This window comes from Neurospora crassa, linkage group V, assembly GCF_000182925.2.
Source record: "Neurospora crassa OR74A linkage group V, whole genome shotgun sequence".
Taxonomy (NCBI): domain Eukaryota; kingdom Fungi; phylum Ascomycota; class Sordariomycetes; order Sordariales; family Sordariaceae; genus Neurospora; species Neurospora crassa.
In genome coordinates this window covers 6,207,006-6,224,711 of record NC_026505.1, presented here as the reverse complement: position 1 = coordinate 6,224,711, position 17,706 = coordinate 6,207,006, and the positions used below count along the sequence as shown (strand labels likewise).

General features: G+C 50.3%; 6 protein-coding genes across 6 annotated transcripts; 4 read left to right on the top strand and 2 right to left on the bottom strand.

The window, feature by feature from the left end:
• Window positions 1-512: 512 nt before the first annotated feature.
• Window positions 513-995, top strand: NCU07215 (hypothetical protein; the record flags this gene model as incomplete). Its single annotated transcript, XM_952347.1, has 1 exon — window positions 513-995. The coding sequence occupies one exon, from the start codon at window positions 513-515 to the stop codon at window positions 993-995; it is 483 nt and encodes a 160-aa protein (XP_957440.1).
• Window positions 996-1,802: 807 nt separating this feature from the next.
• On the top strand, window positions 1,803-2,444 carry NCU07216 (hypothetical protein; the record flags this gene model as incomplete). The annotated part of the gene is made up of 1 exon (XM_952348.1): window positions 1,803-2,444. The coding sequence occupies one exon, from the start codon at window positions 1,803-1,805 to the stop codon at window positions 2,442-2,444; it is 642 nt and encodes a 213-aa protein (XP_957441.1).
• Window positions 2,445-4,039: 1,595 nt separating this feature from the next.
• Window positions 4,040-4,711, top strand: NCU07217 (hypothetical protein; the record flags this gene model as incomplete). The annotated part of the gene is made up of 1 exon (XM_952349.2): window positions 4,040-4,711. One exon carries the CDS (start codon window positions 4,040-4,042, stop codon window positions 4,709-4,711), a length of 672 nt encoding a protein of 223 aa, XP_957442.2.
• A 1,060-nt stretch (window positions 4,712-5,771) lies between these two features.
• NCU07218 (hypothetical protein) lies at window positions 5,772-7,390 on the top strand (the record flags this gene model as incomplete). Its single annotated transcript, XM_952350.2, has 1 exon — window positions 5,772-7,390. The coding sequence occupies exon 1, from the start codon at window positions 5,807-5,809 to the stop codon at window positions 7,388-7,390; it is 1,584 nt and encodes a 527-aa protein (XP_957443.2). The 5' UTR covers window positions 5,772-5,806.
• A 2,205-nt stretch (window positions 7,391-9,595) lies between these two features.
• On the bottom strand, window positions 9,596-9,895 carry NCU07219 (hypothetical protein; the record flags this gene model as incomplete). The annotated part of the gene is made up of 1 exon (XM_952351.3): window positions 9,596-9,895. The coding sequence occupies one exon, from the start codon at window positions 9,893-9,895 to the stop codon at window positions 9,596-9,598; it is 300 nt and encodes a 99-aa protein (XP_957444.3).
• Window positions 9,896-13,080: 3,185 nt separating this feature from the next.
• On the bottom strand, window positions 13,081-17,199 carry hcp-1 (high conidial production-1). Its single transcript, XM_952353.3, has one exon. It carries the CDS (start codon window positions 16,322-16,324, stop codon window positions 13,547-13,549), a length of 2,778 nt encoding a protein of 925 aa, XP_957446.1. The 5' UTR covers window positions 16,325-17,199; the 3' UTR covers window positions 13,081-13,546.
• Window positions 17,200-17,706: the final 507 nt, after the last annotated feature.

Sequence of the window (17,706 nt, the reverse complement as noted above, 5' to 3'; positions counted from 1 at the left end):
GCTTTTGGACTTGTGAATGGTTTGGTTTTGAAAGCCTCTTTCATTGGCAAAGGCAAGGAAAGAACGTTGAGGGAGACTTTTGGTAGCACGAGTGCATTCTAGCAAAGCTCTTCCATTCGTCAAGCCAGTGAGAGTGAATGAATCGGCTGGTGATAAAGGAAGCTCGTCGTCAGGCCTGCTGGAGTGACGGGAAGCTTCCAAGTAAGTCTCATACGCTAGGGATGTATCCTGCTTGAAGCTTAATGGTTCTTCGTGACAGTGTACCCTTTGTTCCGCTCTTCATCATCTTCGTATAAAATGTCTTGCAGTCACGCGCCGAAACGAGCCATGAATTAAACAACAACTTAAACAGTTTCCCTAAACTCCAAATCAAGGTACTTTTACCTAATTTGTCGGTCGATTTGTTTGCCTTGCTGATGTATTTCTCTGGACGCTCCCGCAAGCCCTTCATACTCTAGCAGCACTCCATCCGCATCAACACCAAAGACAGCAGGATCAACCACGCAAGCAAGATGGCCGAAGATACAAAGACAAATGACGAAGCGATGGAAGATCTCGTTCAATATCTCGAGAAAACGTACCCCAAGCCGCACGACTGGGCGCTCGATTTGTCAATCTTCTTCAAGGCACTCGCGATGAAGCACTTCAACTCCATGGCGTATGTAGAAGACGGCGAAGTCACTTTCAAAAGTTTGATAAAGATTTTGAAGGAATTATCGACCGACTGTGGTTCGAATATGACAATGGCAATATTCACTACTATTTTGCGTCAAGTCTTCCCCACATACGCCCAAGACGTCAAGGCCAGTGTTCTCAACTTCGAGACCAACGGTGCTTACACCCTTTGCATCACCGAAGACACTCCCACTTCCGCGCTTAGCAACCTCACTCTCAACGGCAAATGCCCTGCTACGATTACTATCAGCGTCCAGAAGAAAGACGATACCACTGCTAGTGTGAAGGACAACAGCGATGCCAAGTTGGAGGGATTGTAGTTAGAGTGGACTGCTCTCTGTCTTGGTCAGCTTGTTAACTTGGCAAGCACGCTTCAATCTTCACGATGGGGAACTTGGCAGCTAATGTTTCCGCAAACACGGGGGTGGAAGTAGGGCCTTCGAGTTGCAAATCAATGTTGGGATTGTACCGAAAGAAGGGACGTCGATAGCATCTCCGAAGTACCGTAGCTGGTGGCGCCTGTAAAAACGCAGTTTTTGTACGAGAGTTAAACACAAAGAAAAGAGAAATTCTGCAAACAGACCCTGGCGTAGGCTCCAGATAGTGAACTCCGCGGCTGCAGAGAAAAGCAATCCATTTCATGTCTGCCCGTTCGCGCCTGCCTGCTGATCCAGTCTAGTCCCTCTGCTCGCGACACTGTGCCTTGGCAAAATTCATCGGCATTGCGTTTGACACGAAGCTGACGGAATGTACATCTCGCCGGTTCATTCACTGGACCTCTGGAGCCGTTAGCCTCTCGCCCCCATGCAGCAAACCTGGACAGTGGACGTAAAAAGAAGTTTCTCTCGACAGCCCTACTGTTGTATGGAGTAACCAGCGCCAGACTAAAGGGTAATGGGTACTTTGCCTAGCGTCAACCTTCATGTGAACAGAATCCTGTGAGTGAATGGTTCTTAGCTGAAGATATTGTAGACGGAATTTCTCGAGGTTTGAAGCGGGCTAGTATGGGTATAAATTCCCTGCCCGCAAAGACTCTTCTTACCATACACCATCATCTTTCTCTCCTACAGGGATCAACCACCACCACTGCACCATCTTCCACCCTCCAGTCAATGACACAAGCAAAGATGGAACAGTACCAGCAAAACCACCAGGGAGAGGACATGGTGCAGAGGGAGCAAATCGTGGCCATGGCCAAATTTGTCCACTTCCTCCAGGACAACTTCGCTTACCCCGGTTCTCCTGACAAAGACGTCAAAATGTCAGAGGCCCTCAAGAGACTCGCCGTCAAGTACAAGGAGCACGTGGAGGACAATCACCTCGGCTGGTTCGGCGGAAACGGAGACGATCTGGGCGGACTGTACAGTGAATACTTCTCGTCCAGCATCCTGAAGCTGATCAGAGAGCTGCCGGCCCCCAATATCCAAGACATCAGCAGGGCAATCAATATGCTTCGTCGCGAGGAGGCCGAGCACGAGGCCAGAGCTCTTGGAGGCCAGATCGTCTATCCTCAGGCTCTCCAAGCCAACGAGACCACAAGCGCCTCGAGCGCTGTCATGGGACACTACTGCATTCAGGTCCTGGAGAATGGTGTTGTCTCTGCACTCAACCTTCACGGCGACGGCCCTGTCACCATCACTGTTGTTGTCCAGAAGAGGGGCAATCCCATCCCCAACCCCAACTACAACCCCAACTACAACCCCAACTACAACCCCAACTACAACCCCAACTACAACCCCAACGTGGCGATCCAGAACGGAATGGCCTAGGCCAGAGGTCCTATTCACTCGGAGGAGTACCGAAGCTTGACCTGGTGAGTGCTCGGCAATCCCACAAGACACAACACTCGAGGCTGGACCATCTCTCTGACCATCCAACAGGCAGGTATCGGAGCAGCAGATCGCACCTCAAAACGAGTAACAAATGGACAAGGGACCACGGGAAGCAGAAGTGACTTGACGGCCATTGGCGAAGGAAGGGAGCACGATGGCCAAACTTGATCATGGGGAAGTCAAGCCAGGGATGAAAAGTGGAAAGTAACTGTAGCATCAGGTCCACTTCAGAGTAATGAGTTGAAGTAATCTTTCCACGATATGAGTGTATTCCGCATTGTGCCTTCCATTTTCATGCAAGTCTTTGTGAAATCTTGCCGACAAAACCCGACGCGGATCCTGTTCCACCCAAACGCGCTGCCAAAGGAAAGAGCGCTGAACCACAACCTTCATTGCTGACTTCCATGTTGCTTTTTCCACAATCCATTCACCAAGCGGGGCATTGGGCCCTTGATCACTGCCAGGGAATTACTTTTTCGCCCATTCGATTTTCCCTTCTCGTCTCCCCACGGACTGGATTCCTTCTCTTTTTGTATCCAGACACATTATACTTTCCACACCACCAACTGACTGCTTTCCATCTCCCTTTTTCTTTTGTCCATCTTCCATTTTAGCCTCGACAGAATTGTTCACGGACCCGACATATGGCGTTTCCCTTTTGTCTCCTTCAGTCTCAAGTCATAGAACTTTGCGTGTCCGAAGTAAACAATGCTTCACGCCCGCGGAAGCTGCGAGAACTGGAAAAGTTGGACAGCTCCAACCAGCGTTCGCAGTGCTAGCTGAATGGCAGCTCGCCGCCGAGCGACATTCGCATTTCATCCGGTCTAGACAATATACAGCAACGAGCTTTCTGGTCCTCAATCCTGTTGAAGCAGGAGATGAGAAATGCAGGGTAGGTTGGGATATTATAGCGTTGCTTCCCGTGGTATTCCCGGTGATACGTGTGCCCTTCTCTTTTCAAACGTGTGCGGTAGAGGTATTGCGAAGATGTGTTCCCTCAAGCAGCTGGACCAGATTTTGGCCAGCTTCTCCTTTTGCTGATAGAGAGCCTGCTGATTTCTTGCCCGAAAGCCATCCTCCTTGGGACCTCGAGTTCGAGGACTGAAGACGTGATTGTTTGTTGTGACAAACTGGCCGTGAAACGCACGATTCCTGCATACAGCCTTGGTATCCTCCATATCCCGACGGAGTTGTTGGTATGATCAGTCGGCCAGCCGTCTGCCTGCCGGGCCGGGCCCACTTCCCAGCACCATCTCCCAGTAGGTGCCTACATCCTCCTCCAGCCTTGCCCCGCGATCGTGCGTAGAGGTAGCTTCGTCTTCTTCCTGAATGTATCAGCAACATCCTCTTACCTCTTTTGGCATTTCGCGATAGTCCACGTCTAAAGACTTCAGTCCTGTTGTCCAGTCCACTATCGACCTTACCACTTTCTCTTTCTCATCAGCCACATATCTCTCCATATAACGGCCGTCCGTCCACCCCGCAACATTCTGCCTCAACCTCCCGAGTCACACCTTACCATCATCTCAGCCATGTCTGACCCGAAGCCGATCGACGCGCAGCCAGCGTACCCACGTGCAGTCATCCAGCACGACGTGGCAGCAGCAGCCTCAGGATGGAATGAGAACCTCGAAAGCACCATAGCCCAGTGCAGAGAGTATGAGGAGATCACAGGGGATGTGTGGGCTACCTACTACCTCCACTGGTGTGAGCAAGAGAAAGTGAAAGGGCCGCCGACCTCGGGTGAGGAGGCTTTGAGTTTCCTCAAGAGCCTGTACCACATCCGCCGCGCCATGACCATTTACGGCCAACCTGACGACCTGAACGTCGGTTACGGCAACACGCCTGGCACAACGACCACCGGTGTCCCTCCCAAGACTTTCCCCCTGAGCTGGGGTGACCGTGTCCCCGTTGCGATCGAGGTCAACACGGAAGCGACTGCGACCATCAAGATTGTCACCAATGGTCATGCCCTGGTCACAGTCAGCGCCAGGCAAGGAAATGACAACAAAATGGATCTCAAGATCCATGACTCTTCCACGATCGAATTCGAGGCTGCGGGCGGTACTGTAACCAGATGTACGAAGGAGGTGCGAGGGTCCATGGCGATTACAGTCAAAAGTTCTGGGACGGTGACATGGAATCAGACCCCATCTCCCGCTGTCAGGGATGATGAAAACGACCAGGGCGTGGACGAGCCTTGAGGAAGTGGCGAGGTGAAACGGAACCTGAGAGACTTGATCATCTCAAGCTGGTAACGTTGAATCTGGTAACGCAGGACATTCGAGAGCTCAAAGCTGGAAAGCGGAATGGAGAGGGATCTAAAAGCGATGACCGATTCGGAGCAAGATGCTTGTTAGAAGGAAAGATCTGGAATCTAGCAAGAATATTCGGCCCCAATGAAGTCGGGAGTCAACGAGGAATAAATACCTCAGAGAATGTGTCACCCCTTACCCAAGGACATTTCCACGGGCATGAATCAGGTTACATGGTGTGGCCACCTCGGGTTTATCGCATCGCGTGGAGTTTCCGCTCGGCAGTTTCCTGCCCAAGAGGCCGGAGGCTCGTCAATGTGTAGGATACAGGTAAACCTAATGCAAATGGCATGCGCCGAAACATGTTGCAAGAGGCTTGGCAGCACAAGGCGCGCATACAGGCACTGCATTGCACATTGATTCGCCAAAAAACAGGGTATAGGTACCTACCTCTACCCAGCCATACAAATCGTTAGCAAACCGAAGTACGCATGTTTTACTGCATAGAGGTAACCAACTCAAATGCAACCGTTTGACTAGGTAGTGACATGGTCACACTGCTAATTGGAGTGATCGGAGAAATACCAAAAGTTTTGCGAATCAATTTGCCTGACCCAATTCTGGGGGCGTTTCTAGCCCAGACGAGTAGTACGGACCAAGGTCATACAATACAACCGAGTGCTTGCGAAAGTGTATCAAGTCTACCGACGTTTCTCCCAGATTCATTACAACCTGGCAGTGCATGTACCTCTATGTCATTTTACTCTTTCCCTCCAAACGGGCATGTCCAAGGCCCGAATGGTGATACAATCCAGGACTTTCTCGACTTGATGCTTGAGGACTCATGCAGTGCATGAAACGTCAAGAATTCTTCGAAAGGACATGTATCGAACATCTTTTTGCCTCTCCACATCAAGTATATAACCACAGATACTCGCCCATCTCTCGATTTCCCTCTCTTCCTCCATCATCCAAAGCACCCAGAACCTCCAGTCGATTCTGTCTCAACATCGATTTCACTTTTTTCTCACCAAATTCTCAGTCATGTGGGAGCCACTCTCAATCATGTGGGGGGATCCCACTCCTACCACAAAACGCCAAACGGCCACCGGTACTCTGTCAACACTGCCAAACGACCAGACGTTCGCCGCAATGCATGAAACACATCACGGCCAAGAACCGCAATACAATGTGCACCCCCATTCCAACGGCGACCTCCATTGCAATCCCGCCTGCAAATGTCAACAAAGAGATCCAGCGGAAATTCTGGCTGTCGGCGAGAAAGCATGGCAGACAGGTGAATACTACACCAACGGTCAGACCGTCATTCTGAATTCCAAGGTCCGTCCTAAAGGTCCTGGGGTCAAACATGCCCAACCGAATCAGTGTCGCCTTCAACAGCGGTATCAGCAGCACCAGCAGCAACAGTGGCAACAGATCCCTGCCGTACCGATAGTGCCTCAGCAGAGACCTGCGGTTTGCTCAGCGCCTTCACTCGGCCTTAATCAGTCTCAGACTTGGGCACAGTCTCAACAACCGAGTTGGCGCTTCGTCGACAAACCCGGCCATGTTGATCTTACTTCTAATTATTACGATATAGGCAATCACGCTTCTTCCAACTTCAACAACATCTTGACCTCGCAATCGACACAGCAGCCGGAGAAGTTAAAGTCCGACATGGGTCACTCGCTCGATTTCTCTGTGGACCTGACACGCTCTCCTCCTCTGGAAAATACAACAGCTACAGCTTCAGATCGCTCTGCCAAAGGAGTAGGATACCATAATCAAGCCCCAACGAGTCCACTCCCGGAAACCCAGACTCAACATCATGCTTCTCGCGGCTTTGTCAACGTACTCGACCCAAAGGCATATCCAGCTCCTCTTTACCATCCTCGGCCACTGAACGGCCCACAGAGATATGCTGCTCGTCGGATGATCAATAAAGCCGATAAACACCTACGTCTTGTTTCAGAGTTAATGAAAGAGGAGGAGGAGGAGCAGGAGTACGGACAGGAGAACCACGAATCAGGGGACTACGAAGAGGACGAATTCGAACACGATAACTACAAAGAGGAGGACTACAAACAGGAGAAGTGCCCTATTGTCCCTAGAGGTACCCCGCCTTTTTCACCCCCTACATTCACCTCTACACCCAACACTCCCCAGCGACCCGAAGAAGAAGAGCCAGAGCTCTGTGACCAAAAGGCACTCAACGAAGTCCTCGGCGTATACGAAAATACCTGGATGTATAAGTCCAAGCCGGCCATCACTGCCGCGCTCTACAAGTACAAGCGAACACGCCTCGATCGGTCAAAGTATGTCCTAGACTGTCTCATGGATATGGTGCAGGTGAACTCGGACGAGTTTAAGCCGCCGACAAGGCCTGACAAGAACAACCACAACAACCACCACCACAACAACAACCACAACGACAACAACGACAACAACAACAACAACAACAACAACAACAACATGAACGACAACAACAACAACCACAACAACATGAACGACAACAACAACAACAACAACAACATGAACGACAACAACAACAACAACACCACCACCACCACCACCACCACCACCACCACAAAGAGAAAGAGGAGTGATTCCAAGCTTGTCTTGGGATAGCTGATCTGATTCGATGGAAGAAGACGATACCAACAAGGACTGAACAGAGACGAAATTCGAGAAGATGAAAAAGGACGTGATGGACCCAAAAGGACTGACGGAATTGGAAGAACCCAGAAGTACTTGATCGGCTTCCCACACGAGTCGACTACGAGCTTTCTGGAACGTTTCGACATTCGTCCATGTGGGATGGTGAAGTGGGATTATTGAAGCAAAGGCGTCCGTATTGGGTGCTTTCGTGATGGGGCTAGGATTGGAACGGATGGGACTTTGAAGGGTTGATGGCGTCCAAAAAAAAAAAAAAAAAAGGGGCGAAACATGAAGGCAGCTGAAAAAGTAGGTACCGTAGTGGAAAAATCAAGAAGTTGGGTACCTTAGTCTACTTGAAGGCCAGAAGTCTACCTATGTTGAGTAGCCTACTTGATTTGGGTAGGCGACTTGAAAATTAGGACTTCTAATTGGCCAGATCTATAGTGCGCTATAAAGTCCACTAGAAGAACTGTTAAAAAAAAAAAAAAAAAAAAAAAAAAAAAAAAAAAAAAAAGAAAAGAAGTTTCAAATTGAGCCAACGGCTACAAAGTCACGCCTTTCTAGAAGTACCTATATAAACGAAATTAGCAGAAGGCTTTCATTAATCAATTGGGCCAGTGGCTCAATGGTTCTTATTGTTACTCTCTCTCTCAATATCACTAGTTCAATCCCGCTGGTGGTCATCTTTTTTCGCGCGAAAAGTTTCGCGGGGAAATGTAAATACCCTCATCCGGACTTCGAAGTCGAAGACTACCTTAAGTACCGAAGTGTACTAAAAGACTACTATAGTAGCTACTACTAATAACCCTTATAAAGACCTTCCAGAAGGTCCTTATAGGGGTCTTTAGCTTTTATTATTTCACACCTAAATCCGACCAATCAGAGGCCTTTATTTTCAAGTAGCCTACTTGCCAAAAGAATGCTAGGAAACTAGAGGAGGCGACTAGGCCCCCAAGTAGCCTACCTGCCTTGCCTATATTTCCGCTGCGGTAGTAATGGGCTGGGGCGAATCATAGCAGCAGCAGATGCGTCTGTGTGTTGTTCCTGGGAGGGAAAAGGTTCAAGACATTTATTGGGAAGGCACGGTCGTTGCCTCTGCGACTTTGCGTGTTGAAATACCCAATAGACTCTTAGAACTGCTTTACAAATCATGATGGATAGCACGGCGTATAGGGGCTGTTTTGGATACCTAGTGTTAGAGAAAATAAAATGCATGCATGCCTGGGTGACTTCCTGTGTTGTACGATTCTAGACGTGCCTTCTTTCCAGTCTTTGGAGTTCCCTCCGTTGGTTATCTCGTTCTTGCCAACTCTTTTACATTCTTCCTTACAGCACGTTCAACCCAGGAAAATGAAAGACGTTTCGCCCCCTGAATCCGTACTTGCTGTTCCAAACTTGACCAGGCATTTTTCCCCCTCAAAGGACCCTTTCTGACTTCAAAGGACAATAACCCATTCACCACAAGCTTACCTCTAGGTAAAAACCCCCACCCAACCGCGTTTGCGTCCATGTCGCCACCACAAGCTCCCAGTATCCAGCGTTAGCAATTTCAACACGAATAATCCATAAAAAAAACAGGAGGGGAGGGGGGAAGAGCGAAGAAGCCACCTACCTACAATCTCAGTATGACCCAACGCAACGCTAAAGAAGCCAAAGGCAACAAGATCTCTTGCCCCAACAAGCTACGACTACCGGCCTTCGCGTTAGCCTTCTATTAGACATGCAACAGGATATTGATCCGAAGTTATCGTAACTAGGTAGAATTTGAACATACGAGTATTCCAACCTCTCAAGCACTCGGCGGGGTATCTCCTGACTCTCATTTCAACCCCAAGGGTGTAAATAGGTGCCCACTGGTAGGGCCAGTCGGCAACCCCGAACGGGCGCATTGAGGCCTACCTACACTGGTCTATAGAAGCCTGGAGTCTTAGGCTATATCGATCGCGCGATCACCGCCACCAACCGCGATGGTCGTCCCAGTCAGCACGAGTAGGTACATTGAACCCACTCGACCACCGTCCTCCATCTCGCCCTCCATTCCTCATATCCTCCTGACCCTGCTCAGCCTGCTCGCACACGCTCAGACTTTGTTCTCAAAGGCAGACGTTTTCACCTTTGTTCCATGCTTTCAGAATCGACTCTGCCTAATCTTGGTGCTATCCTCCGTCTTAAACATTACGTAAACGGGCTCTGCCTCTTTTGATTGTAATGGTTTTGCACATCTCGATTAATGTGTACGTCCCAGACTGGTGGTGTCTTTACACGACACAGATGGAAAGCGCCCTCGACGTCGATTCTGGCGCTGCCAACAATGGAGATGACGCCCCAGAAAATTCCGCCAGTTGGTTGTTCTCGACGCGGAACCGTTGGGTGAACTAAGACATCTTTGTCTAGCGTACCTCTAAAAAGGGTGACGTTTGGTGTCAGCGTGATAATCTTGTGAGTGTCCTGCGTGAGCTCGGGATTCGTGGGCATGATGACCTTCGAGGGTACTGGTGACCGGAAAGTGATTTGTGAGGTGGAGTAATAGCTTGTCTCCGTGGGATTTGCTGCAGACGAGGGGGGGGGGGGATTGGACCCGGCTACCTACCTCTACGTTCAGAAGCTGACAATAGAAGTAACAATAGAGGTAGGTAGTTTTGCGATGACTGCTAAAGCTCGATCTCAACAGCCCGCCTGGATCCGTATCACGTCGTCGATACTACCTCTACACTATAGAATTTACAGATGGACAAGAGCTAAAAAAACTCAGACATATTCAGATTCCCTCCGTACGCGTGGCATATAAAGTTCATTCTAGAATGTGGGAAAGTGATAGTACAATAAACCGAGCACGCGGTTACTTGCAAATCTTGGGAAAACGAAGCTCCAGACGTCAATGACAATGTTGATACACCAGACACTGACTTGAGACGGGATGAAATCCTTCTCGTTACCAGGCAACCATCAGAGTCAATAGCTCTCAAGGGTTCTGGACTCGTCGATTTACCCCTCCACCGGTCGAAAGATTCTCCAGTCCCTTACCCGCGCCCGAGTAGCAACACGACGCGTACCTACCCTCCTTGCTGCCTTCCTTCCTCTTCTACCTTCTCTTCCTTTCCTTCTTCTTTTTTTTTTTTTTTTCCCTCTTTTCTTCTCTCACCAAACCACAACGCTCTCTCTTCTTCTACCACCCAACCAACTCTCTCGTCACTTCCTCACACTTGATCTCAACCAAGATCCAAGTTCTTTCCCTCCCGCTCGTATCTTAGCTACCAAGTAAGTCCCCTACCCTACCGTAGCGGAAAAATCAAGAAGTTGGGTAGCCTACTTGAAGGCTAGAAGTCTACCTGTATCAAGTAGCCTACCTAGGTAATCTGAGTAGGCGACTTGAAATTCAGGACTTCTGATTAGCCAGATCTACGGTGCGCTATCAGGTCCACTAGAAGAGCTGCTAGGAAAAAAAAAAAATAAGTTGAGCAAATAGCTATAGAGTCACTCCTTCCACAAGGTACCTATATAAATAAGATTAGGGGATCTTTTTGTCAATCAATTGGGCTAGTGGCTCAATGGTTCTTATTGTTACTCTCTTTCTTCATATCACCAGTTCAATCCCACTGGTGGTCATCTTTTTTCACGCGAAAAGTTTCGCAGGAATGAATGCTCTCATCCGGATTTCGAAGTTAAGGACTACCAAGAGGTGCACTAGAAGATCACTATAGTAGCTACTACCAACGACCCTTATAAAGACCTTCCAGAAGGTCCTTATAGGGGTTATTCGCTTTTATTATTTTATACCCAAATTCGGCCAATCAGAGGTCTTGATTTTCAAGTAGCCTACTTATCAAAAGTAGGCTACTTACCAAAAGAGTGCTCGGAAACCAGAGGAGGCGACTAACCCCCCAAGTGGCCTACCTGCCTTGCCTATATTTCCACTGCGGTACCCTGCCCTACCCTACCCTACACATACCCTACCCTCCTCTATCGTACTTTCCTCCACCGTCGGTACTTTTCACCTCCACGTACACGTCACATAAAGTACATAACCTTCCATCGATTCCATGATCCTGATCGCAAACTGACACGCAGACATTACTGTAGAGAGATACCTTTTTTTTTAAGAAAAAAAAAAAAAGAAAAAAAAAATGGACGCCGACAACTACACCTACGTCCTCAACAAGGTGGAGTACCTCTGGCTGCTTTGCCTGTCGATGCGCGCCTCGGGCATAGAGGATCACCACTGCGTGACCATTCTTCGCGCTCTCGCGCTGATTGTAAGTAAGGTATCTGCATTACCGCCACCTGGTTCCCGTCCTCTTCTTGCATCTACAATTGTTCTATGTTCCTACATCTACACGAAATGTTCTATGGTTGCTACTGTGAAAGAAATTACCTAGATAGGTACTAACTACGCGTGCCCGTACATGTAGCGAGAGCTGAAAGAAATGGGCGTGTGGGAAGGACCTTGAGGGGGACGTGACCGGGGAGGGAGAGGGGGGGGGGAGGGGGGAAATGGGGTGCACGTATTCCTAGTAGACGTGATCAACGCCTCTGGCTGTCTTGAAGAGGCCTGGGATGGAGGACGGGAGGGGGTTTGTGGTGGCTGGGTGGTGTGTTTTGCTTGGTGGGAAGCAGGCGAGGTTTTCCCCTTGCCTTTACAAATACAAATCACGGTGCCTGACTGATTGCAAACTGAAACTGTGGTGACCACAAAAGTGAAAGGAGATGTTATCATGGTGGTGATGATGATTCATGTCAAGAGAGGTCAGCGTCATGTCACCTTCATCAGAAGCCAGCTGCACGGCTCTGCCCTGTCCTCACACCCATAACGCGCTTGCCTCGTCAAGGGACTGGAAGCGCGCCTGCCCGACTTTCACTACCTCTACACAGTCCTCCCAGACATACGCGAAATATGGCATCAGAAAAGGGGCAAGGCAAGCGCGCCTTTGAAAGAGCTTCGTTTTCGTCGATGCTCAGCCTACCTAGGCACTCAGTCAAGCTAGGTAGGTAGGTAGGTACCTAACGACTGGACTCTTCCAAAGGGAAAATTCGTCACTCACGGTTCATCATCATCATCAAAAGCAATGAGAGAACCCATCCCATCAGCGTGGATCACTAGCACAAGGGGCGTGTTCTTTCCGGCAGTAGTACAGTAACGGAAGCATTTTTTTTTTTTTTTTTGGTGGCAGAAAAGCTTTTGGGTTAGGGTCAGAAAGAGATTCCCTTACTGCACTACATACTGCCACCAGAATAAACACGGCTTAGAAGTTTCACGGATTATAGCTACCTCTAGGTAGGTAGGTATCCATCAATAAGAACCAACACATCCCTTTATCTTCTCGACACTCAACTATATAACACTCTATATAGTCTCAGTAAGGTCTAAGGAAGGAGCGGAATCCGATATCAACACCGGGTAAATAGATAGGTAGATAGATAGGTAGGTGATATTGTCGCTGTTGTCGAGTAGGTACTTACCTTACATTTGCGCCACGCAGCGAAAACACACACACAGTGGCCGCGAAAAGATCAACGACAGTCACCGCAAGCAACGAGGGCAGGAGAAGGGTCAGGTGTAGCGGACCGGAGATTGGGATCTGGATGAACTAATGCCGTCCGGAAAACTTTAAAACTTGCAACAAGGATAAACATACCGTATGCAGACAACTGAAACAGAAAAGGACAGGGAAAGACTTTATTCATTATCCGGGTATCATACACTACTTACTTCCGCTCATTAAATCCTTCTCTTTACGTCATTCTCTTGCTTGCTCTGGTCTCACCCACCAATGAATGCTACAATAACAGTACAAACACAACCACCTAAGCTTGCGCATGCCTCCTTCTGTTGCTGTGTGATTGCTTTCTTGTCTTTCTTTGTTCGACCGTCGAGACTAGGTACCTGTAGGTAACAACCGAAAAACTCAACAGTAGATCCCAAATGAACGCCCATCCCTGAAAATACACAAATAAATGAAGCCCCATGTCCTTCAAATAATCCCGCTCGCTTCGCCTGACGCCTGCCCTATGCATTTGTTGTGTATCATGTATGTGTTTGTTCCATCATTTCCTCCTCTTACGCCCCTTGCTCATCTCAACCGGACCATAACCGGTTCCGTCACCTTCCAATGGTGGTTGATCGGCCCACTACACCAGAGTTCTGGGACTAATCTCCCCGTCGCTGACCGGCGGCAGTTGGTTCAGCCCCTCGCCTTCGGCAAATCCACCGTTGGGTAGCTCTTGTTTTCCTTGCTGAGCATCACTTAGCATCGGCGCTCCCTGGTCACCACTCGGTAGCGGTAGTGGCCCCACCTTGGTCCTTTCCGTCCTTTGCGCCAGCATCTTCGGAATCCTAACCGATGCCGGCTCCTGAAACGTCCCCTGCCTCACGCCCGCATTAGAGGCCTGTGCCTGGTCTACCTCCCTGAATGGGGAAGCCCACCCCTTCACCACCCCCTCATCTCCTTGCAACGCCATTCCAGGCTTCGACCCCCCATCTACACTTTCCCTTCTAGCTGCGGCTACGCCCTCACTGACGCTCAGCCGATGCAACTTTTCATCACAATCCTTCAACTGCTGCAACCTTTCGTCATATGCCTTGCGGTAGTCGACCTTTTCGAGGATCCAGGTAGCCAAGACCTTGATGAGGAACTTCCTGTCGACAGGCTTGGGGACATAGTCGTTCATGCCGTATTCCAAGCACTTTTCACGGTCCCCCTTGAGGGCGTAAGCAGTCATGGCAATGATAGGCACCTTCACTCCAGCGTCACGGATTTTCTGCGAGGCTTCGTTTCCATCCAGGATAGGCATGTTAATATCCATCAGCACGATATCATACCCGACAGGTTTTCCGGTGACCATCTTCACGGCCGCGGCGCCATCAGCTGCCAGGTCGATGCTCCTAAAGCCAAGTGAGCGCAGCATGCCCAGCATGACTTTTTGGTTGATAACGTTGTCTTCGACGAGCAAAATACTTTTGGTGCCGGCGACCGAGGCAAGTCGTTGTTGGAGAACCGTGACGTCGGGCTGAATAGGCGAGATGGGTGAACCGTCCTTAGCGGCCATCTGGTGCTTCCAGTCTTGGATCTGTTCAAGGCTCTTAATCTTCTTGAAGCGTGCGGTGAACCAGAAGACAGACCCGTGGCGTTCGGGGTTGGGGCGGTAGCCGATGCGGCCGCCCATGAGCTCGGCGAGGGATTTGGCGATGGAGAGGCCGAGACCCGTGCCCTTGTAACGCTTGGTGGTGGTGAGGTCGAATTGGCTGAAGGGGGTGAAAAGCGAGGCAGAGGCGGACTCGCGGATGCCAATGCCCGTGTCGATGACTTCGGTTAAGATGGTGTAGCTGTCGTTGTCCTCCGAGTCAACCGAAGCTTTGACGCGGATGCTACCTTTGTCGGTGAACTTGGCTGCGTTGCCAACAATGTTTTGGACAATTTGGCGGTAACGGAGGGGGTCGCCTTGGACGGACTTTGGAAGGTTAGGGGCGAGGAAGAGCTCAAAGTGGACTGCTGGTGGCAACGTCGTCTGGACAGCGCGAACCACTGAGGTGATGATGCTGGCGACACCAACTACATCGGAGCTGACTGAGAAACTGCCCGAAGCTAGCTTGGAATAGTCGAGGATGTCGTTGATGACCTGCAACAAGATCTGACCCGACTCATCCATGATGTTGACAATGTCTCGCTGCCTCTCGGTAAGGGGCGAGTCGAGCAGCAACGCGCAAGCCGAAAGCATGCCGTGCATAGGGGTACGGATCTCGTGGCTCATGTTGGCGAGGAAGTCCGACTTGAGCTTCTCGCTCTCCTCGTAGGCAGCAATCAGGCGGGACTCGGACGCCTTACGCTCCGTCAAGTCGCGCGTGACCTTGCCAAAGCCGACGTGGACGCCATTCTTGTAGACGGCCGTGATGACGACGTTGGCCCAGAAGCGCGTTCCGTCCTTCTTGTAGCGCCAGCCTTCGTCTTCGACACGACCCTCGCGAAGACAAATGTCCAGTTCCATGTCTGGCTTCTTGATGTCCAAATCTTCTTTGCCGTAAAAAATGGAAAAGTGTTTGCCGATGATCTCTTCCCGAGTGTAGCCCTTGAGCAGTTGCGCGCCAGTATTCCAAGTTGCGATGTGACCTTTTGTATCGAGGAGGAATATGGCATAGTCCTTGGTGGCTTGCACGAGAATGCGAAAGGCTTCATCCGTGGATAGGCCCGGTTGGACCTGCTCGTTGTCGAGGACCTCGGACGATGGACGCTCGTGCCATTCGAGGTAGATGGAGACCAGCTCGGCATCCCGAAAGATGGGTATCACGCGGGCGCGACAGGTGAAGGCACTCTTGACGGTAATGGCCTTGGAAGTGCGCTCGGATCGAGCGGCGACGGCATCATCGACGGCTTCGGCAATGAGTCTTGATTTGCTGGCGCCCGTTTCGCGGATCTGGCTCTCGAGGAAGGGCAGCAGGAACTTGCCGATGCAGTCCTCTTCGGTGACATGCCAGTCTTGGCAGAAGCGTTTTGAGACCCGGGTGATGCAGCACGACGAGGACAGGAGGAGTAATGGGACAGGAGAGAAGTCGAAAATGAGGCTCATGTCGGGAGCCGCAAAGGGATGGGTAGGCGGGACATGGCGTTGGAGGGTGACGGTGTCATCGATGGACGATTGTGTTGTTGTCCTGGTCGCAACACTCCAGGCGTGGTCTTCCTCCATGGCCTGGGTGGAGGGAGTTGAAGCTGAAGCCGAGATGTGAGAGTCGTTGTCGTTGAAGTGGTCATGTTCCTGGTGCTGAGTCATGGCCTGGAGACAGTCCGAATTGTGGGCGGAGACAGCTCCGTGAGACTTGGAGGAGGAGTCAGGATATGGATGGGATTCTTCATCATTCCCATCCTTGGGGCCATCAATGACCATGTTCAGCAGACTATTTGCCATGTTGGCCATGGTTTTGGCGGTGGCAGCGTCGGCAGCGTCGGCCGTTAGAAGGAGGTTAGTTTGATGCGCCGAGCTTGAAATCCAAGACAAGTGCTTTGCTTTTTGCCGGAAGCAATCAGGAACTTGGAAACGAGATGAGCTGATTAGTGCAGTAGCCGGATGTCGGGCGGCCACGGTCTATTAACCTAACCGTAGTCGGCTTTTCTGCTGCGCTCCGGGTGAGGTACCGTAGGTAGGTACAGCTAAGCGCAGACAGACTATTGACAGGCGGGGCTGGCCAATATGTCTAGTGGCTGAGGGGGGCAAATAAAGTATAAAGTTTGAGGGTGGGCCAGGCCTCGGAAGACAGGATGTTGTCAGGACTGGACCTGGTTCGGGACGGAGCGAAGGAAAAATCTCGGAAGAGGGAAACGGGAAAACGACAGACTGGTGGTCATTTGTGACGCTTGTGGCATGTTAAAGAGATCACGCAGGTGTGGGAAAGGGACACTCGATAAATTGTTGAGGTAGCCCAAGGGCAGCAGACAGACCGGCGACTGGAACTCGTGAAAGGGCGAAGTGGGAAGGGAAGGGGAAAAAAAAGAGATCTCGATGAACGTTGATTGCGGGACTGGGCGCGAGCCATGAATGGTCAGTGCTTGGACTGCGACCGTGATGATCCCCCGCTGATTGCCATTTTTCCACTCGTTGTCACGGGCGCAACGGCTGGTACCGATGGCATGGTACCATAAACTTGAAAGTCGGGAATTGGAACACGCGAATACCGGATGAGTGGGTGACTGATGCCGCAAATTGTAGTACAGAAAATGGTATTATACAAGGACGATACAGTACCAGCTGTTACATCGTGGCAAAATAAGCGCAGAAAAAGACCGGCATCAGCGGAGCGCCGGAGAAGGGATCATCAGGGGCCTGAACACACACTGCCCGGATTTATTTCAGTGTGTGATGGTCATTGACAGCTTCTCGCTTTGCAGTTTGATTGCCAACAGTCACTGTGTGGTCACTGTGGTGTGCTATGTGGCGCAACGGTCTGATGGATATTCATCGTTTCCATACATACTGCTGGTACCTTGTACAACCCGACAGATGGACCCTTCTAGACTCCGAGTCGGTTTTGTCGGCCTCATTATGCCAAAGCTCGATCGGTCCAAAATGCCATGGGGAATGTCTGCTGCATGGAACCTCCCAGTCCTCTGCTGACACATTTGGATTAGCCGAATCTACATTACACACACTAGGACTGTGGTCGATCCTCGGGCTTTTCCAATGGTCCAAGGCATCATTGGCACTTTTGTAGTGGTTGTCGTGACTCGATTTTGTTGGCTTCCAAAAACGAGCAACGTTTGCGAAAGGAAAAAGCTGAGACGGATGAAACCAGAGAAATGTTG